The sequence below is a fragment of the Chrysochloris asiatica genome, unplaced genomic scaffold (genome assembly GCF_000296735.1).
Source record: "Chrysochloris asiatica unplaced genomic scaffold, ChrAsi1.0 scaffold00074, whole genome shotgun sequence".
In the NCBI taxonomy this organism is placed as follows: domain Eukaryota; kingdom Metazoa; phylum Chordata; class Mammalia; order Afrosoricida; family Chrysochloridae; genus Chrysochloris; species Chrysochloris asiatica.
The window spans coordinates 12977945-13001128 of NW_006408592.1; the positions used below are offsets into that span (position 1 = coordinate 12977945).

General features: G+C 41.1%; 1 protein-coding gene and 1 pseudogene across 1 annotated transcript in view; both read left to right on the top strand.

The window, feature by feature from the left end:
- The window catches only part of NARS2 (asparaginyl-tRNA synthetase 2, mitochondrial (putative)), a 226749-nt gene extending 225814 nt beyond the window's left edge, over positions 1-935 (top strand). The window contains exon 14 of the mRNA XM_006864984.1: positions 691-935. Coding sequence (XP_006865046.1) covers positions 691-835 — 145 coding nt within the window. The 3' untranslated portion in view covers positions 836-935. The remainder of the gene's footprint in view (positions 1-690) is intronic.
- A 3945-nt stretch (positions 936-4880) lies between these two features.
- LOC102811238 lies at positions 4881-10324 on the top strand (annotated as a pseudogene).
- Positions 10325-23184: the final 12860 nt, after the last annotated feature.

Genomic DNA, 23184 nt, shown 5'->3' on the forward strand with positions numbered 1-23184 from the left:
CATCCCTGTCCACTCTGTGTATGGAGGGGATGGGAATGATCCTCGCTGTAAAGATTTGTTCCCTTTTTTGAGATACTGCATCCATAGATGTAGGTCAAGTTCATCAAATTGTATCAGATTACTCTTTTTTTCCTCTTTCTTCTTCTAGTTGAGCTCTCAATATGATTTTGAGTTCAGAAAAATTAAAAGCATCATTATGAGCATACCAACAAATTGAAAAGGAATGCATTTTCAGGAAAACTAGTGAAGAAATCTGTTAGAAAAATTTCTGTAGCCTTCCTGAGGCAAGTTTTCTCTATATAAATAGGAGGGAGCTTCAAAGAATTTGTGGAAATTTTCCTTTTTATTTCAATTCCATTCTTCCATGAACTTTTTAAAGCCCCCTTGTACATAAACAATTTAAAAAGGAAAGAAACAAAAAACAAAGATCAGGTGATCGGAGTACACAACTTCATGGCAGGCTCTGCTGCTGTTTGTCTGTGTAATCTTCGATAGGTCATTTTAACTTCTGTTTCCTTCTTCTGTCTGTGAAGGGAAAAGACTGGTCTACCACAGTGATGTGGACAATAACAAATGATTGCAAAATACTTTTGAAACATAAAATTCTAATCATAACATATGATCTCATACAGCGTTTATAGGTCATGATTCTCTGGTTTTTTGTTTTACTTTGTTTTGTTTTAAAAACAGGTACCTGGACCTTCGTCGATATGGATCTGTTCCACATGGAGGTTTTGGGATGGGTTTTGAACGCTACCTGCAATGCATCTTGGGAGTTGACAATATCAAGGATGTTATCCCTTTTCCAAGGTTTACACATTCGTGTCTTTTATAGCTGGAAGATTGATTAGACAGTGACAGAAGCACTGCACCTGAGTATGCATACAGAACCCTGGAAGTACAGATGTTTTCAATGTGTAATTATCTTGCCATAAATTGTATTGTCATATGTGGTTCACAGTCCAATGCTAATCCTATAGTGCCATACCAGGAGTTCATATGCCATAAAGTATAGCATATGAAAAATAAACATGATCATGATTTTCTTAGCAAGTTGAGAGCATTTCATGGAAAGATGAACTGCCACAAGAAAAGATAGAGCAAGTCGAATCTCAAATCCATTACCTCAATTAAGAAAAAATAAAAAAATTGAACTGGATGGTCTCAAAGTTTGTTTCAAACTCAAAGACAGGATGAGCTGCCTGGTCCTATTCTGTGTTTAATCGTTAGATCACTGCCCTTGTGTGGCCTTGGAAAGACAACTAGTAGCTAAAAATAAAATGTTGGAGCTTTTCCCCATACCATTTTAGTTGTGACTAATTCCCATCTTATTTTCAGTGCTGTACTAAACAATACAGAAGAAAATATCCCTTCTTAGTGTGACATCCAAGCGTCTTGATGTGGCACCCTGCACTGGACTGCTAACCACAGGGTCAACAGTTCAAACCCACTAGATGCTCCTTGGAAATCCTATACAGGGTCACTATGAGTCAGAACTGGCTCAGTGGCACTTAACAATAACAACAGAGTCTCATGCAAATGGTATTAATTTTGATGAAATTTCTTTGTGAAAGAAATCTTATTTAATGACTGTTGTCTTTATGTGGCTCAGTGGGTTAATACACTGACTGCAAAGTCAGTTTAGGCCGGCAGTTCAAGCTCACCAGCAGCTTCTCAGAAACCCTATACAGGATTGCTATGGGTTGGAACCAACACAACAGCACTTAACAACAATCTTTAATTATAGGGTTCTTAAGTGGCACAAACACTTTGCACTGGACTACTAACCTAACGGTTGGTGTTGTAAACCCACTCAGAGATGCCATAGGAAGGCCTCGCAATCTGCTTCTGTAAAGATTGTTGTTGTTGTTGTTGTTGTTGTTGTTGTTAAGTGCCATCGAGTCGGGTCCAACCCAAACCCTGTACAGGGTTTCCGAGGGTGTAAATCCTTATGGGAGTAGAAAGCCTCATCTTTCTCCCGTGGAGCGGCTGGTAGTTTCAAACCGCTGACCTTAAGGTTCTCAGCCCAATTCGTAACCACTACGCTACCAGAGCTCCTTTCCAAGGAAACCTGTGAAGCAACTCTATTCCTGCACATATGGACCACCACGTGTTAGAATGCAATCTCAACAACTGTGGGTTTGCTTTTAGATTTGGTTGTCTAATTATAAGAGTTAATGAAATGTCTTCATTGCATAAACTCTAATCACTATTTTGTTATAATTTAGTTTATATTAGATGTTATAACTTTTCAAAAAGTCAATAAAGTAGATTTTTTATTAATACTTTTTGGAAATGGGAAGCAACAATTTTATTTTTAATTCTCTTTGGTTCTTTCCCAGTGAAATTTGGAAGGAAAGGTTTTCAATCGAAAATGAGGATGTCCTGTTTCTATGGATATAGAACCTAAAGGATGGGTTATTCTAGAATCAAAAAGTAGCTGGGTACATTAAAGGGAGATGAACTTGAGACTTGAAAACTGTGTACTTACATGTATGGGTATGGACAAGCTGCGTTACACATATTGTTGTTGTTGTTAAGTGCTGTCAAATAGGGTTTGCGAGGAGCAGCTGGTAGGTTTGAACCACCAATCTTGTGGCTCAAACTGACCTTGTGGTCCAGTGCATAATCCTACAGCACCACACCAGGACTCCATACAGACCTATTGCAAATTATATACTTAGTAGAATGTATGTATATCAAATAGTCATAAAAAGACATGCATCCCTGATTAATCAATTTTCTAAGGCCCGTTAGGTTATTTTCTAAGAAGTTTGTATATGCACTCTATTTTAGCCTGATTGAAAATCAAGCATCTGAAAAGAAAAGAACTACAGAACCTCAGGGAGTCCTGGTGTGTCACTGTAGGATAAGCCCTGGAGCTGAACATCAGTTTGAACCATAAGGTTGGCAGTTCAAACTCACCACTCACTTCTAGGAAACCCTATACAGGGTTACTGTGAGTTGGAACCAACTCTATTGCACTTAACAACAACAATAACAGAGCCTCAGAGTTGAAAGACACTTCTGAGGTTGCCAAGGTCAACCTTCTACCTCAGGCTGGGAGGTCCTTGGTTTGGGCACTAGGTTTTCCTGCTTTTCCATTCCATAGCTTTTGCTAAACTAATGTCTTAGATCAAATCCACTTCTTTAGAACTTTTATCTCTTATGCTTAGCTACAAGGGTAGGATAAAAGGGATGACAAGGACTTTCATAAGCTTGCCTCAATGGGTTATAAATAGAAATTCATTTGTTCACCAACTCTTATTGGAGTTTTAATATGTCAAGAATTATGGTAGGTGCTAAACAGTAGTGAGCAACACAGAAATGACTCCTGCCTTCATGAAATTTGCAAACTAATGAAGAAGATAGAAAATAAATTAGGTAAGCAAATGTATTCTAATTATGACATATGCTGTTAAGTTATACAAAGAACAGGCAGGCATACATCATAAACTTACTACAGGAAGCATCTCTGAAAAAGTGATACTTATTTAATCTTAGAAGTGGAAGATAAAATGCAGAAACCATTTAAAAATTGTCACAGCATCAGCCAGTATTGATTTGGCATCCAAGTCTTATTTGATATCACCATGAATTTTGTGGAACTAGGGTCAGAAACATTTGCCAACCCCAAGCCTGGAGGCAGTATAGCTTCCAAAGCTATCCAGAGTTACGCCTCTAGTATTTTTTCAGTAACCAGATAGAATTGTAAATGTTAAGATGGTGGCGTGGCATTCTGTCCTAAAGTGTCATTATGAGTCAGAATCAACTAAATGGTAGTGGATTTGATGTGTTAACATAAAATGAATAAAATGTGGCTTAATGGTCAAGAATAGTCTATATTATAAGCATATTCTTATGAAGCTCAATTTTTGAGCTGTAGGGTGATTTGTTGTTGTTAGGTGCAGGTGAAGTTGATTCTGACTCATACCAACCCTATGCACAACAGATGAAACACTGCCCAGTCCTGCGTCCTCCTCACAATTGTTACGCTTGAGCTCATTGCTGAGTTCTGAGTTGCACGTCACAGTTTATTTTGGGTTGTGCCATCAACAAATGAAGGTCCTGGAAGCTGCACTCCATTTGCATCATTAAGGTCAACTCTACGTTGAAAAGGCAGCTCTTCCTCAGTCGTATTTTGAGTGACATCCAACCTGAGGGGCTCATCTTTCACCTCCATATCTGACAATGTTCTACTGCTATTCATAAGGTTTTCAATGGCTGTCCATTCAAAAGTGACCCATCTCTCTTTCTTTTTAGTCTCTTTTAGTCTGGAAGCTCATCTGAAACCTTTCCACCATGGGTGACCCTGCTGGTATTTAAAAGACATGTAGCATAGCTTCCAGCATCACAGCAACATGCAAGTCACCACAGTGTGGCAAACTGACAGACAAGTGATGCAAAGTGATTTGAGGGTGGGTTAATTTTTTACTAGAGTAACAAGTTTTCATTGTGAAGAAAATCAGATTTTGTTTTCCCAAGATTTCCAAACATCACCCCAAAATAGTAACCTCAACCACCCAAGTAAGAGGTTATTATAAAATGTAGCTGCTTTTTCCACCATTAATCCCCATTCTAGTTTCACATTTTGAAATAGGTGAAGAAAAATAGTTACTTTCCATCTGGCGGTTCTCTTGCCTGGGAAAGTTGTGCTGTCATCTTTTTTGGTCTGACAAGAACTTAATTGTGTGAGTGATCCATTCCAGATCTAGACATCACTCCCCACCCTGTGACCCAGCCCAGAGACTCTTTAGCTGTCCCAGAGCATGTAGGAAACAGCTTGACCTTTTGTCTGATTTAGACATGATCTGCCAGAAGCCACCCTCTACAATGCTATACATTCATAGTCTATATAAATTGAATCTGGACATTCAAGCATGACTGAACAGGCATTGAAGATACAATTGGTGAGATGGATGAACTCTACCCATCTTTAAATCTCTTGCTTCAAATAATTATAGATGAAAGATGTTTATTTGGATTAGATTGCTCCTTATTCATATATTTATTTTAGTAAGTAGTGAGGCAAGAACATAAAAATGCAAAGCTGAAAGACAGATTGGCCTGGATTGACTCGATAAGAAATGTGTGGGGCCTTTTGGCTTCTGATCAATATTTGTATTCAGTCTGCAATCTGAAGCATGTATGATAAAAAGAAAACAGGTAGGAATGATATGTGATTATAATTTCTTTCCTGCTTATATTCTAAATTAAAAGTTTGTTTTGTTTTCTTTAAGTATTAGATCAGAAAGTAACCTTAATCCCTGTGCACTGAAATAATTCAGTAGGGCTTCCATTATTAAATAATGGTCAGCATCCCTCCAGAAACCGTGGCATTCTACCAAGAGCTCAAGATTGCCCCTCTAATTAGCTAACCCTCCAGTTAGTTTGGTTTTGAGTCCAGTGAATTTACAGGCATTATGAGTACACAGTGTGATAGCTTCTGGGAGAACCTTATAAAGAAGCCAGAAGTTTAGGTGGTTCTTAAACTGTCATCCAGAAAACTGATCGTAGAATTACATAGCCCATGAATCGCCAATAACTTTTTGGTCCACCTTTACTGATAATTGTTACTAAGATTCAAGGGGGAGTTTCCAAAAGTTCATTGAAAAAAATCCACTGTCTTTTTTCTTTATTTGCTAACATTTTATTGTGGTTTGGATGAAAGTTTACAGAGCAAATTAGTTCTCCATTCAACAATTTGTACAGATTTTGTTTTATGACATTGGTTGCCGTCCTCTCAGTGTGGTAACACTTTTGCCACCTCCTTCCTGGGGTTCCTAAATCCTTTTGTTTTTTAACTTTTATTGTTAATTGAGTGAAGGTTTACAGAGCAGATCATTTTTACATTTAAAAATATCATACTTTGTTCCATTACTATTTCAGTCCCCTCCATGTGCCAGCAGTTAACAATATTTACCTCTATTCACTTTACCTATTACATTCCTCCGTGTTTCTCATTTCCTTAATCTTTCCTCTGCTAACCTCCCTCTTGTTGCTGTTGCCTGCCCTGTCACCTATGGTAATATGTGTGTACCCTCTAGCCCTCTTCAAAATGGGCATTTCTATTGGAGTCCTGGTATGGCACTGTAGGATAAGCATTGGGCTGCTAACTGCAAGGTTGTCAGTTCAAACCCACCAGACGCTCCTTGGAAACCCTATACATGGTCACTGTGGGTTGGAACCAACTTCACAGCACTTAACAACAACATTGGTAGACTAGAATGCTTCCTTCCACTGTTCACTTAGCAGCTACCCAAATATCATGTGATACCAATCTTGCTAATTAGAATGCCTTTAAAATCTCAAGTGCCTCCCTCTTATCTGCCTTGTACTTGTTCCTCTTCCTGTATACATAAGAACCTTAATGACAGTTTCAGAATGTTCAGGGGCATTCCCAACCCCCTTTGTTTGGGGATTGCAGAAATAGGCATGGATCATACACAAACACCATGAGGTATTGTTACTGAGGAACAATAAGATCTTTCACTGTGTATACACATTTCCTTTTCAGGATTCCAAAAGACAGGAACTGATTTCTTTCAGTTAGGATGTGGCAGGCCCATGATCTCTTTAAATACAATTATCATCTCCCACATTCTGCGTTACAGGTTTTTGCATTAAGGAACTGTTGGGTCAGATATCTACCAGAAAATATGCTGGGTATTTCATGTTTAAAATGATACCAGACATAGAGGAAGAGAACTCTAGTTTTAGTCTGACATTGCCTGACTAGCTGTAGAACCATGCACCACTTATTTAATCTCTAAGTCTGGCTTTGTTGTTGTTAAGTACCATAGCAAGCCTGTATAGGGTTTCTCAGGAGCATCTGGTGGGTGAGCTTGAACCACCAACCTTGCGGATCAAACCTGCTTTGCAGTCCAGCGCACTACCATAGTGCCACACCAGGACTCCTAAGTCTGGATATCCATCTGCAAAATGAGGATAATGTTTATCTTGAAAGGTATTGTGAGAAATAAGAGTTATAAAAGGTTAGGGTAAATCACAGAGTTACGCAAATGGAAGGTATCCTAATGGAAATCTTTTCAAAAGATTAAAAAAAAAACCTCTATGAACTAAAATATTAATTGCATATTGAATGAAATATCGTTGCTGTTAAGTGCTGTTCAGTCGGTTCCTATTCATAGTGACCTTGTATAGGGTTTCTGAGGAGTAACTGGTGAATTTGAACTGCCGACCTTGCATTATCCCACAGCACCATACCAGGACTCTGAATTAAATGTAGCCATTAAATAAAGTAAAAGAAAATGTGTTGAAATTTTTCAAACAGAATTTTTAAAGTCTTAACTTAAAATAGTGTAAAGATTGTTGTACTAGAAGAATACAAGGAAAAATGAAATCAGCTGTTCCAGGGCAGTGGAAGTGAGTGAATTTTTCTTTAAAAATCTCTTTACTGTATTCAATTCAGTTGAATAAACTTACTCTGCCAAGTTGGGTGTTAGAGTCTATGGGTACAGAGGGAAATAGGGCATGTGCTCTGGTCTGGAGGACTTCATTTTGTACAGTCTCTGTCAACGTTGATTGTGTATAAGAGCACCTGGGGAGCTTATTAGAAACCCAGATGACTGTGGCCCCACCCTAGAAAGTCTGATTCAGTAGGCCTGGGATGGAACAGCCCACACTTTACTTTTCTAAAACAGTTTCCTTTAGTGGTTCTAATGTAAGTGACTTAATTACATACTGAAAAACCATCAGGGAGGTGTCAGTATGTTTTGGTAGTAAAAGATAAGATCCTTGCTCAATGAAGACGATATACTATTTTGATTGATCTATCTGCACTTTTGAGCTGGTTTGTTGTTATATGCCTCTATATCAAGGATGTTGTTGTTGTTGTTAAGTGCCTTCGAGTCGGAGCCGACCCATAGCGACCCTGTACAGGGTTTCCGAGGGTGTAAATCCTTACGGGAGTAGAAAGCCTCATCTTTCTCCCGCGGAGCGGCTGGTAGTTTCGAACCACTGACCTTAAGGTTCGCAGCCCGATTCGTAACCACTACGGAGCTCTTATACCGTAGTGGCTACGAATTGGACTGCGAACCGCAAAGTCAGCAGTTCAAAACTACCAGCTGTTCCACGGGAGAAAGATGAGGCTTTCTGCTTCCGTAAAGATTTATAGCCTCAGAAACCCTGTACAGGGTCACTATGAGTCGGAATCGACTCCATCGTACATAACAACAACAACATATCAAGGATACAGAGCTCTGATAGTGTAGTGGATTACGAGCTGAGCTGCTAACCGAAAGGTCAGCAGTTTGAATCCACCAGGTACTTCACGGGAGAAAGATTTACAGCCTCAGACACCCTATACAGGGTCACTATGAGTCAGAATCGACTCCATGGCCCATAACCACCACCACCACCACCACCATATTAAGGATGGAAAAACTGAATCCCCATGCAGCATAGCATCTACCAACTTTTTTCCTCACTGACTTTCCCTTCACCTTCTTATCCTGTTTTTCTCTCTGCATATATTCTCTTCCATCCTTGATCCTGCTCTGCCTAGTCACAAAGCAACATCCTGGTGCTTTCCTTGCTTTCTCCTCCCCACCCCCAAACAAGTGTGCCAGTTTTATTGAAAAACAAGTCTTATATCAACTTTGCTAAACATTTACTTGTTCCAGAAGGCTCTTGTATCTGGGTGATATTTCTCAAAAAACTTAGGAGTAGGTTGTTTTTGATCAACAACCACAAAAACAGCAACAACTCTATGGAAACGTTTGTATCTTTATGTTTGACTATCATTTAGCTGTTAATTGATTCTTGATTTCCCCTCCCCCACAGTGGGTTAGCAGCCCGCAAGAGAAATCTTTAAGAATTCCCTGTTGGGATTCCTGATGTGCCCATACTGTTGGTGTGTACCCTGCACCCTGACTCAGCACTACTTGTCTCCACATGCCTGTAAATGGGCTTGGGTGACTTTCTCAGGCTACACACCTGTCACCTCTTAGTCACCCAGAAACATACTATTAACCGGGCTAATCACACTGTCTGAGGCTATAAGCTTTATTTCAAAAGTGGTGACACTTCAAAATGCATCTAGAATTTCTACATTTTCAGGTATTAGTGTTTATATTACTTGAACCTCAAGAAACTAAGGGATGGACAGTGTTTTCCATAATCCATCCCTTCACTATATTCCCACAGCATCGCAGACAAATACTGGTCCTCTTAGGCCACCGTTTATATTCGCTGACAAATGTGAGCCCCATGAGAGTAGAGCAGAGCAGAGGTGAGGGCACATGCGTCTGTGTTTCTACAGTGTCCTGGAGGAGAATGCTTGGCATGTTGTGCGCATTCATTAAATGATTAATGCATTTGGTATCATTGAGCTGTCCAAAAGAAAACTGAGGAAATACCTCCATCAAAATATTTCTTAAGAAAAAAATTCCAAATCTGTCTTTTCTCCTCTCTATGTCTAAAATATTTAATGAATCTGTTAAGTAGTCTTTCCAGCATAAATCCAAATCTGGAACCATTACTTGAACATAGGACAAGATGTCAGGGATCAAAAGTGAGTACTCATCATCTGTCTTTATGATCTGTTTCTAACTGATGGTGAGATTCTAGGGTCTGATCTCTTAGCATTGCTTCTAGAAGACACTGACTCAAGGTCTTGCTGCTCTTCATGACCTATTATATGATAACAGGTCCCTGGAGAAGCCTGTGGATTCGATACAGGTATGACCCCTGTAAAAACCCAGAAGCCAAGATCTATCAAGTTCTTGATTTCCAAATTCATTGTGGAATGAAATATGTTTATACCCTCAGTGACATGCCTGTGAAGACAAAACATAGCGCCTACAACTATAGCCTCCCCATCACTGTCAAAAAGACATGCAGCCAGCTCAGAATGCAGGACCTGGGCCCGTCAGGAATCACCAATACCCAGAAGTCAACCTTCAACAAGTATAAGCTCAAGGATTCAGTCTACATCTTCTGGGAGGGTGCCCTGCCACCTTATCGACAGATGTTCTATCAGTTTTGCGATTTGAACATGGAAGAGTTACAGAAGATCATTCACCACAAGGACAGAGCAGAGAGCATGTGCATGGAATGTGATGGTTAGTGTCTCCCCAAGACCAGTGATGACCTGAGGAATGCCATGTCCAGCATGATCCAGCCGGCCCTCTGCCACAAGAGGCCTGCTCTCTTCTTCAGCCTGAGCAAAACTGATGAAAAGAAAGAGCAGTTGATGTATGACTATGCAGAATATGAGAAGGACGATAAATAGGAGGAGGAATTTAAGCCTTTGGATAGGAGTGAGAAGGAGATGGAGACAGAGATCCTGGACTTCGTGTGATAACCTCTGATGCTGACTGTGACCTGATCCTGGGTGGTCGGGGACATTCGCTGATATCTGTGCCTTGGCTCAGCACATCCATGAGAAACCCATTGTCCAGCTGACTGAACTGGTGGCCATCACCTTTCTCTCTCTGAGGCCAGCAAGAGGTGAAGGTGGAGATGGTGCAGCTAGGAGAAGGGCCAGTCTTGGCTTGGGCTTTGTGACTAGGAGTTTAGTCCATGCATTATAGGTGGCCAAAGACTGCCTTTGAGTTTGAATCCAAACCATTGGAGGTAGTGTTGGCAAGGCCAGACCCAGCTGGAATTGGTCTTTATTAAATGTTTTTCTGCGGGGGGGCAGGGGGAGAATGACTTCTTCTTAAGTCTATGTCTCTATTTCTCTTCATTACATCCCCAGCATCTAGCCGTATACCTTGTATACACTGCTAAGCATTTGTTGAATTAATGTATTCAGTTAACAGAAGAAACTAAGAAGCCAGTCATAGATGAACTTAATTGGAGTTGGCTAAAATTTTCAGCTAGTGACAAGTTTCTAGCCTCCAAATTAAAATAGCTACTGTGAAGATCATTTAATTCAACAACAAATGGTAACTGATGACCAAAAAACCCATTGCATTGCACTGAGTCCATTTCAACTCAGCTACCCTGTGGCATAGTGGGTTAATGTGCTAGACTGCAAGGTCAGCGGTTCAAGCTCACCAGCTGCTCGGAAACCCTATACAGGGTCGCTATGGGTCAGAACCAACTCGACAGTACTTAACAACAACAACCCTATAGGACAGAGTAGAATTTACCCCATTGGGTTTCCAAGGCTGTAATCTTTATCAGAGCCACTGCCGTGTCGTTCTCCTACTGAACAGTTGGGTTTGAACCACCAGCCTTTGAGTTAACAGCTGAACTGCTTTAACCACTGTACCACTAGGACTCCTTAATCGATGCCTTTTATTGTTGGTAGGTGCTGTCTGGTCAGTTTTGACTCATAGCGACCCTTTACACAACAGAATGAAACACTGCCTGGTCGTGTGCCATCCTCACAATCATTAAGCTTGAGCCCATTGCTGATGATACTGTGTGAACCCATGTTATTGGGGGTCTTCCTTTCTTTTTCACTGACCCTCTTCCAAGCCTGATTTCCCTCTCCGGGAACTAGTCCCTCCTGATAACATGTTCAAAGTATGAAAGACAAAGTGTTGCCATCCTGGCCTCTAAGGAGCATCCTGGCTGTACTTCTTCCAGGACAAATTTTTTGTGTGTGTGTATTTTTGGCAGTCTATGGTGCTTTTAATATTCTTATCCAACACCAAGACTCAAATGCACCAATTCTATGGTTTTCCTTATTCACTGTCCAACTTTCATATGCATATAAAACTATTAGAAATACCATGGCTTGGGTCAGGAACACCTTAGTCCTCAAACTGACATCTTTGCTGTTGAACACTTTAAAGAGGTCTTGTGCAGCAGCTCTGCCTAATGCAACACATTTAAGTCCTTTCAACAAGGAAGGTTGTATCATCTGTGTATCACAGGTTGTTAATGAGCCTTCCTCCAATCCTGATGCCACATTCTTCTTCAAATAATCCAGTTTCTCAGATTATTTGCTCAACGTAGAGATTGAACAATTATGGTAAAACAATACAAGTATGGTGAAAGAATACAACTCTGGCACACACTTTTCCTAATTTTAAACCATTGAGTGTTCCTTTGTTCTGTACATACTCTGTGTTGTTGTTGTTAAGTGCCATCGAGTCAGTACCAATTCATAGCGACCCTGTGCACAACCCATAGCACAACAAAATGAAACACTGCCCAGTCCTGGGCCAACCTCACAATTGTTGCCACACTTAAGTCCATTGATGCTGTCACTTTGCCACTCCGTCTTGCTGGGGGGCTTCCTCTTTTTCTCTGACCCTCCGCCTTACCAAACATGATATCCTTCTCCAGTGACTGGTCCCTCTTGACAATATGTCCAAAGTATGAGAGACGAAGTTTGGCCACCCTGGCCTCCAAGGAGCACTCTGGCTGCAGTTCTTCTGACAGATCTGTTTGTTGTTTTGACAGCCCACGGTACTTAACAATACTCTCCTCCAACACCATAACTCAAAAGCATCAATTCTTCTACAGTCTTCCTTATTCGCTGTCCAGCTTTTGCATGCATATGAGGTTATTGAAAATACCATGGCTTGGGTCAGGCACACCTTAGTCCTCAAGCTGACATCTTTGCTCTTCAACACTCTAGAAAGGTCTTGTGCAGCAGATTGCCTAATGCAATACGTTGTTTGATTTCTTGACTGCTGCTTCCGTGAGTATTGATAGTTGGTCCAAGAAGAATGAAGTCCTTGACAACTTCAGTCTTTTCTCCATTGATAAGAATGTTATTGGTCCAGTGGTGAGGATTTTTGTTTTCTTTACATTGAGATGTAATCCATACCGAAGGCTGTGGTCTTTGATCTTCGTTAGTATTTTAAGTCCTCCTCACTTTCAACAAGCAAGGTTGTATCATCTGCATATTGTAGGTTGTTAATGAGGCTTCCTCTAATCCTGATGCCATTGATGCCACGGGTTTTTTGTTTGTTTGTTTGTTTTGTTTTTTTTGTTTTCATATAACCAGCTTCTCGAATTATTTGCTCAGCATACGAACTACTTCCAAATATTTAATCACTGAAAACCCCCTTCATTTGCTGATGGGGCACAACTCAAAACAAAGAGAAACAGCTGTAAACATCCATTAATAGTCGGATGTATGAAGTATGAATGTATGGATGGATGTATGAAGTATGAATCTAGGAAAACTGTCAAATGTTATATGAAATGCATAAACATAGATATTTTAGGCATTAGTGAGCTGAAATGGACTGGTATTGGCCATTTTCAATCTGACAACCACATGGTTTACTATGCTGGGAATGACAAATTGAAGAGGAATAGTGTTGCATTCATCATCAAAAAGAACATATCAAGATCAGTCATGAGGTACAACACTGTCTGTGATAGGATAATATACATGTGCCTAAGAGCTCTGGTAGCATAGTGGTTACGAATTGGGCTGCGAACCACAAGGTCAGGAGTTCGAAACTACCAGCTGCTCTGCAGGAGAAAGATGAGACGTTCTGCTCCCGTAAAGACTTACAGCCTTGGAAACCCTGTACAGGGTCGCTATGGGTCGGAACCGACTCGAAGGCACTTAACAACAACAACCAACGTGAAGACCAGTTAGTACCACTATTATTCAAATTTATGCACCAACCACTAAAGCCAGTGAGGATGAAATAGAAGAATTCTACCAACTTCTACAATCTGAAATTGATCAAATGTGATGTATTATTGATCATTTCTGGTGATTGGAATGCAGAGGTTGGAAAACATGGCTTGGTGATAGAAATTATTCTGAATATCACATGATAGAATTCTGCAAAACCAATGATTTGTTAGTTTCAAATACCTTCTTTAGACAGCATAAGAGATGATTATACACATGGACTTCACCAGACGGACTACACAGAAATCAAATTGATAACATCTGTGGAAAGAGACGGTGGAAAAACTCCATGTCATCAGTCAAAACAAGGCCAGGGGCAGATTGTGGAACAGACCATCAATTGCTCATATGCAAATTCAGACTGAAGATGAAGCAAATGAAAACAAGCCCACAAAAGCCAAAATATGACTTACTCTCTGGGGCATCCAAAACCAAGTAAACTTTGAGACCTCACAGTTTCCGCCCTCTGCCCACACAGTTGATAATTTGTCTATACTTCTACAATCCTTTGAGCACACCTCCTGCCCATTTATCTCTTGACCTTCTGAAGATGCTAGTCTTACTTATCTTTGTATCTTTATGATGAATACATGGAAGTAGGTAGTCAGAAAATCCTTATTGAGAACTGAATGTCAAATACACAAGTAACCATTCCTAAATAATCTATGCATTTTAATAGAAATGTATTTTGTATTTAAATAGAAGCATATGCTTTTCTAAAACGTGTTTTCAAAGTTTCCAATTATATATACTGAGCATGATCTAAAATGAACACAACTGGTTTTTCATGTATCTATTTAAGCACAATTTTAGGTGTCATTCCTCATCAGAATTCTCCCATTCTTACCCAACCCAGTGGACCCTTAGCAGTAGAACCTAAGCTTCCCTGGCTGATTGGACTAGAAGTGGACACCTGATCCCAAATGAACCCATCATATTTTCGTTGAGGAAATAGGATTAAGAACACTAGAATATCCAACTAGTTGCTTGAATCAGGAGGAGTAGGGCAGCCATGTACTGCAAGACATAGAGAAAGCAGTCTGCAGAGATGAAAAAGCAAAATGTTCCAAAGATGAAAAATCATGCTACCTGAGAGAAAGACAGGCACACATACAATCTGACTGCTTAGTTGCTACCCTGAGATCAAGTTATTCAACTCTTCCTTGTGTTCTGTAGGCTATACCTGACTTTTGTATCCAAGTAGTCCCTATTTGGCTTAAGGACAAATTAAATGCTTATACCAGTATATGCTTTTTTTCTTTCCAGTATATGCTTTTACAACTCAAAGAGTCTAAGACATTATCTGATTTATGAAATGAATTCTCTCGCATTCCTCCTTTAAAAAAAAAAAAAAATCTCAATACTTTTTTGGACAACCCACATATAATCGCAGAATATATGTTAATTGGGAAACTACTTAATTGGGAACTGCCTGATTAAACTAAGTTGTAATAGAAGTTAAGTTGCTTTGTAAATTTCTTCATACTCTAATTTTAAAAAACAGAAAGCAAATGAATGGAGGTTTATTTATAGAGGAGATTGGATACATATCATACCTTTTTTGGAACTACAAAATTGGATTAGAGAGATTTTGAAGAATCCAACACACTTGGCAGCTTCCCAAGGTATCTATTTCTGAAGATTTTGCTCTCCAGACTATATAAAAATTACCTTTGTTGTCATGGGTCTTTGCTACATTCAGACTAGGCAAAATATAAGACTGGGAAAGTCTAAATAAAAAAAAATTTGTGTTCCTAGAGCATCACAGAGCCTGCTGTTGGGCTGGCCATAAACAGTGATGGCCAAATCTCTCGAAGATAGAAAGATTTTTAGAGACAGTTCTAAATGTGTGCAGGGCTTTGTGTACCACCGCCATTCAGCCCTGGCACTCCATATCTTGAATTTAGTGCTCACTTAAAATCACTTTTAAATCATGCATGGAAAATACAGGGAAACGGTGCACTGCTAAAATCATCATCATTTGTCTGGCTCAGGAATATTCAAGGGAAAATCTTGGGGCTTTTTCCTAGAATGTTATGAAAATATTAAATTATAATAATTGCTGCTAACATATTTGTAACCACTGTAGGAAAGGAAAAACGACAACAAAATACATTTCCAGCTATTTTCTTAGTCAACACTCTGGACCTTGGAGAAGATGGTATGTAATTTGACTGCAACTACTTTCCTTTTTTAGTTAACTGTGTAAAATATGTGGCATAACTTCTAATCCCTGTGGAGCTGTCATTTGGGGTGGGGGTGGAGAAGAAGCTGTTTTAATTCTGGCTTTTGTTTCAGTCACCAAATGTAATGCCACATGATTGTTGACCCAACAGTAATCCAGTTAAAAAACAGTCTTCAGAGTTACTGCATCATCGAAATTAACCCTGATTACATCAAATTATGTTGAAACAGACCACAGCTGTTTGCCCTGTTGAAGCAACAGCTTGAGATCTCATCCAGAAGATACATCTGGGTGTCAGAATGATACATTTTGGGTCTTATTTTTGTTTCTCAACACAATTGTAGGAGGGAAACACCCTGTTCTGCTTTAAGTGCTTGGGGGGGAGCTGAAAACCTTGTGATTCTGAGAAAGGAACCTGAACCCTTTTGTTTCAGTTTTCTGTAGGAAGGGTATAAGAACAAGGAAACTCAACTCTGTTGAGCATTGCTTTTGTCAGCAAAAAGAAATGGAGCTGACTACAAAGCAAGCTGGGAAGATTTTCTTTGGTGGGTTGTAGGGAGTGGTGTGCTAGAGCTGGCACATAACAGTCCAATGTGATACTGTCAAGAACTTGGGAATATGTTTAAAATTAACATTGTTTAAATTATACTTTTCTTTTTGTAAAGAGGAAAATAACAAGTACTACCTAGGATGTGGAGAAATGGAGCCCTATTATTTGCTGGTGGGAATGTAAAATGGTGCAGCCACTGTGTAAAACTGTCTGGAACTTCCTTAAATATTTGGACATAAAGTGATCTGCGTTGTTCTGTGCCATTGAGTTAGTTCTGACTCATAGTGACCCTGTATATAGTTTCCTAGAGTGGCTAGGCAGCCTTGTGTTTAGCAATCCAGTGCTTATTCTCCAGCACCACAAAGTGACCATTGTTGTTGTTGTTAAGTGCCGTCGAGTCGGTTCCGACCCATAGCAACCCTGTACAGGGTTTCTGAGGGTGTAAATCTTTACGGGAGTAGAAAGCCTCATCTTTCTCCCACGGAGCAGCTGGTAGTTTCGAACCACTGACCTTAAGGTTTGCAGCTCGATTCGTAACCACTACGCTACCAGAGCTCCTACAAAGTGACCATATAACCCAGCAATTCCACTGTGAGGTACATGCCCAAGAAATTGAAAATATAGGTTCACATCAAAACTTATACTTGAATGATCACTGAAGCATTATTCATAGTAGCCAAAAGGTAGAAACAATCTGCATGTCCATCAGTTGATGAATGAATAAACAAAACGTGAGTATCAGTATTATGTTATTTAAATAATAGAATAAAAAAGTATGCATATATGCTAAAATATGGATGAACTTTTAAACCATTATGCTAACTGAAAGAAGCCAGACAAAAGATCACATATTACATGATTCTGCTTTTATGAAATGTTCAGAAATGGTAAATCCACAAAGACAGAAAGTAGTTCTGTGGCTGCCAGGACATGGGAAACTGCTAATGGGTTGTCGTCATTGTTGTTGTTGTGTGCTCCTTAGGTTGATTTTGACCCAAAGCTGCACTATAGGGCAGAGTAGAAGTTCCCCATGGGATTTCCTAGATTGTAAATATTTATGGAACCAGATTGCCAAATCTTTTTCTTGCAAAATGGCTAGTGAATTCAAAACCCCAGCCTTTAGGTTAGCAGCCAAGTGCTTAGCCACTGTATCATTGTTGTTATATGCCGTGGAGTCAGTTCCAACTCACAGCGACCCTGTACAGGTTTTCTGTGGCTGTATCATTAGGGGGTTTCTTTTTGAGGTGCTGACATGTTCTGGAATTAAATAGTATAATGGTTATACAACTTTGAATACACTAACAACATTGCATTGTCTTTTAAATGGTAAATTTAATGTGTATGGATTATAACTCAATAAAAATCATAAAAATTTCCATGAAATAAGTTATATTTTAAACAAATGTCATAAAAATCTAAAAATCATCACTTGCTAGTTATTTTGTTATATTTTCCTAATATCGCTTGTTGTTGCATTTATTTATATTTATATCTATTTATTTATTTATATCTACTGTATCAACAGCAGTTAACAACAACATTATATCTGTATTTTCGGAATACTTAACAGTATTAACAGTATTAAGACAGCTGTGCTGTCTCTTCTCAAATCTATATTCAAGGACATGAAGTTAAGAGCTTGAAATTAGCCATGGGGGACAGAAATGTTTCCATAAAAGAAATTGACCTATTCTACAAATGAAGCCTTCCCCCTCTGAATCTGTTAGTTAAACATTTACCAGCATACCACTGGCTGTATGGGTCAGACAACCATTTTGGGTAACTGTGAAAATCAGAGTTAGACAAGATGAATATCCTTAGACCATTGAAACCCCAACAAAACAAAGGATAGCAGATCTGCACAGCTACTATGCAAGCATCCATTGCAGAAGAAGATGAAATTCTGGTCATTTGTTGGATAAAACCATTTGAGTCAGCAGATACCATTTCTCCAGCTTTGCTAGTGTTGTGGCTGGTACAAGAGAAGTGCTAGTGCCCCTGTAGGACTGTCACATTGAAACCAGATACCAAAGGAACCACAAAGAGATTTAATTCTTTACACGTCTTTATCCAGAGAGGAGGGTATTGGGGAGTCTACACAAAAGTGTCAGAATTTAGAAACCAAAGGTTAACACAACTCTCTTGAACCTGGGGGATAAAAGAAATCAAATAGAACCAAAGAAACCATAGTTTTTGAAACTAAACTACTGCCAGTTTTAAAGGTGGAACGGCATAGGAATCCCTCCCATTGGCTAAACCCTTCCACAATCCCTGATCTCCAGTAATTTTAGGTATCCTCTCAGATATAACTCTCTGTTATGGATTGACTAGAGAGATGCTTCAGGGGACCCAGCCCCACCTGTCATTCTTCAAAGGTTGCTTGATTCTTTCTCGCCACAAACATTTTCTTGACAAGTGAGATAGTTGCAGCATGGTGTGGTAACCTGATTTATATACTAGTTGCAATGTGAATTCAAAGAAAAGAATGAACAACCATGCTGGGGTGTAGAGACGGCAAGCAGTAGTCAAGAGCTCAGCTTACTTGGCTGTTCGAACTCCCCATCCATTCAGCTGAAGAAAGATGTGGTAGTCTGCTTCTGTGAATGAAACCTTGGAAACACTATAGACTTTGTCCTACAGTGTCGCTAAGAGAATTGACTCAGTGGGTTACTTAGGGTTGCTAAGTTTTAGGGAAAGGGGTATTATTGATGTGTTCAAGATCAAATACAAGGTAGGCATTCTTTCTGGGAAGGAAGTAAAAGGCTGGCATGCAAATAGTAGTTTGAAGTAGAGACACTTTCCCAGGACCCTTGACTTTCTTTGTTGTTGGGATCTGTTTGTAGCAGGATCTGTGCAACACCCTCACCAGTGGCAGTAGAACTGTCCCAGGAGACTAGCTGCCACAAAGCAATTAGCACAGGTTCTGATTCTTTACAAAGGAGAAATTGGGACACTGGACTGGCTCAAATTTTTTATTAAAGTTTATTTCCAAAATGTATCTCAACTGGGTGTAGTGTCAAGTAGTTTCAGATTGTGAGCAGCCATGGACAAGGAAGAAGCCTCAAATAGGCTCACCCACACCCCAACTCACTTACAGATTTCAACCCCAACAAGAGACCAAGAGGGAACCAGATGATTCAATTAGATAGAGTAAGAGGATAATTTTATGGAGGGAACCAAATGGGTTTAAAGCCAAGGGGGGCTAAAAAGGCATATACCTCACTATATCTGAGAGACGAGTGTCCTGAAAGTCCTCTGTTGGAGGTGGCTCAGCTGGCCACAGTGATCTTGGCAAGCAGCTCTCAGCTCTGAATTAACCTGTCAACTAAATTGAAAGGGAGAAAAGGCAGAAGGGCCAGGACACAAACATAACCATCCCCGCCCCCTGTCCAATCCCTGACGTCAGGCTTGGCGTGAGAGGTATTAATCACGCCAGCCTGGTGTGCAGTAGAGGACAGCTCTCTTTCCAGCCCTTCCAACCCAGGCTCTGGGAGCGTTCTACCAGCCGTGCACCTGTTTCTGGCCACAAACCCTCAACTCCCAGACAGGCACGGATGCAGGCTGTCACTGACGACACTCAAAGCCACTGCACTCTTTGGGACCTAGACTGGTTGGGAGGAGGGGCGGGAAGTGGCAAAACGTGGGATCCATGCTTTCCTCACAGGTGTGAATTTCTTTAACCTCGGCAATGTCCCTCCTCAGGACCTTCCTCCCTCCCCTAAGATGGTCATTTCCTGGAGATTTAATGAGAATATAAAATTCATGGCCCAAAGCGCTCTTTGGACCCGGTCATTAATTCCCCCAGGAAATACCCCCGTGGTCTTTAATCGAAATTGCCTAAATTATAGGCTAGGGATGCATGTCCACACAGGGCTGGGGGGTGGGGCAGGCGGATGTCGTCCCGTCTGGTTCCGGTAGATGGCGCCTACCTTCATGTAAATAAATCACTCAAATAATTTGTTTTCCATTTCTCCGCAGCAAAACCCAGGGAGCATTAAAAAAAAACACACAAAAAAACAAGGCCTAGACAGGAACGTTCTGTCCGAGGGCTGTTTCCAGACTTGGCACTAATCTCAGACTCTGAAAACAGCTACAAAGGGGTGAAATCAGGAATCTCAGCCACACCGGGGGTCTCCTGTGCTGGGCACTGGCAGTTGATGGAGGGAGATGTGGGGTGACAATGGGGAGCACAAGAGTTCAGAGAAGAGCTCTTTCCTCCAAGCTTTGGGAAAAGCAGGATGTATTCAAAGAAAACTGCCTGAAGCCGATCTTGTATTTCAAGGCCTCTCTGTCATTGGCTCTCAAACAGCAAACTTTTCTGTTTCCATATGGAATTGTAAATAACAAGAGGCCTTCCTAGAGTTTTGGACAAAATACTACCTAGCTCTTAGCTAACCAATGCTGTACAGACTTCCAGCCCGTCTTGAGCCATGCAACTATCAAAGGATATGATATAGAAGATTGCTCTTCTAGGGAAAGGGAAGGCTTGTGTACACCTGACTTGCATCACAAACCTCAGCTGCAGCCAAACCATGCAGTTTTCTCAGACTCTACAATCCCGGCGACTTGGCAGTATGACTCAGATGTGAATGAAGTCAGGAGGATTGCTTATTTCAATTGGGAGTCACTGCCTCCTGATAGACTTGGCAGACTTTGAGTATTTTGATATTTAAAAGTCTCACAGGATTTCAAGGTACTTGTAAAGCCAGAGGTTAAAATGGCCATAAATCTGGTGGTGGCCCTTACGTGTGGCTGAAGGATCTCTGAATTGTAAGGCCAAGGGCACTCAGGTCCCATCTATAGAATAAACGTTCTGGCATTAAATTATCCAGCAGCATACTGGACAGTGAAGAAAGTCCACAAAGCATAGGGTTCAGGGAAGTACATCTTTAAATTTCTAAAAGTGCCTGGAGGAGTTAATGAAACACATTGTAGGGGATCTCCTTTTACACACTGATTGAAGTGAATTAACATCCAACACTATAAAGATTTGTAAAACCAAATAGATATCCAACTGCTTGAAATACATAAGCTTATTAACTGTATGAAGATAGGGAAGTGAACAAAATACCCTTAGTCAAAATTTTGCATATGGCAGTGTAAAAAGGTGTTTCTCTAACTCACCTGCCCATGGTTCCCCATTGATAAAATGGATCTACTACTATTCACGTCTCAGTGTCTCAAGGTGGAACAAATAGTTACCACAGTAATCTGCAATCTCAAGGATTGGAGGTTTGAAGTCTGAATCTACTCAGAGAAACTTCTGAAGAAAGGCTTGGTGATCTGCTTCGGAAAAATCAGCCATTAAAATCCTATGGCGTACACTTCTACTCTGACACACAAGAGGTTGTCAAGAATCAGGGTCCACAGGGCAACTGGTTTGGAATCCACTTCTCATTGAACTTATGGTTGGATGTATCTTTCAATGTTGCTTTAAAGGCAGTATGCAAACTGAAGAGCTTTACAAAAGTGTTTTGTTGTTGTTTTTTCTCCATCCTCCTCCTAAAGGGCTAGTATTGTCAAGTTTGTACTTTCACTTACTACTGTATCTCAGTTAACCTCACAACTCTACAAGGGAAGTCTCATTTTACCTTAATTTACAAATCAGCCCCCAAGTGGCCTCATAACCCATAAGAATGAGTCAAACTCTGGAGAATTTTGAGCCTTAATTTTTTGTGCCATTTAGGTGCCATCGAGTAGGTTCTGACTCATAGTCACCGTGACAGCCCCCCTCCCCCCAACAACAATCCTGTGCCGCCTGCACAATCCTTACTGTGTTTGAACCATTGTTGCATCCACAGTGTCACTTTCACTGAGGATCTTACTCTTTCCCCCTTGAACCTATATATACCAAACATGCATTTTTGTGTCCTCAATTCTGCAAATCATACAAGTTGTCTTGTACTAAGTTGTTTATCCAGAGGCAGTATAGAAACTGGATTTTGTTTCTTAGCAGTAAGAGGGCTCCCAAGTTGATCTGCAGACATCAAAGCAGTTTCCCCACTTTAAAGAGCAGATGCGGACTCCCTGCTTCCCTCTCTCCCCCTCATATCCCAGGAATTAAAACACCTGGCTCTGTATTGTACCACTGTAGCTCTGGGACTATCTGTAAAATGGGAATGATATTCCCAGCCCCAACTGTACTTTTGCTAAAACAATCATGTGAACAATGAATGTGAAAACGTCTAGCATGTTAACAGATGTTTCCTTCTTTCCTTCTCCCGCTAAGGGGGTGCTAGAGTTAATGAAACTCTTGCTGGGAAGCTCATCACTAATTCCAGTCGGAGCCTGACCCTCTGAAACCTGAAACTCCGAGAATGGATAGGTAATGCTAGCAAACCTCGGGTCCCTTGCCGGTCGACCCTCTTTGAAAAATCAATCCGCAATCGACGGCTCTCGCAGCCTCCCTCCTCCACTCCCAGGGGCACAGCCACCACCCCTACCCCCAGGCTTTCTGCTTGAGGCTTTCAAAACACAGCAAGACCTCGGGGAAGTGGCCGGCCACTGCTGGCGTCCGCACGGACCTCGATGCTCTCGGGGCCGCGAGGCAGTGTTTGCGTCTTTGAAGGCGGCCCGCTGGGGGGCGCGGCGGGCTGTGGGCGTGGCGAGCGCGCGCCGGCCGCTTCCTGCTGTGGCGCCCCCTCCGCGGCCGGGCCCGGAGTGCGCTGGGCACGGGCGCGCGTGAGAGCGGGAGCGCGCGAGGTATTCGGGTTCGCGCCGCGCCGCCTCGTCCTAGCTCCGTGGCCGCGGGCTGCCCCGGCCCCTCCCCTCCCCGGCGAGCTGCGCACCGCCAGCCCGCTGACCCTGCGGCCCGCACTCGCGCCCTTGTCCGCCCGACCCGGCCCCGGGCTCCAGTCGGCCGGCAGC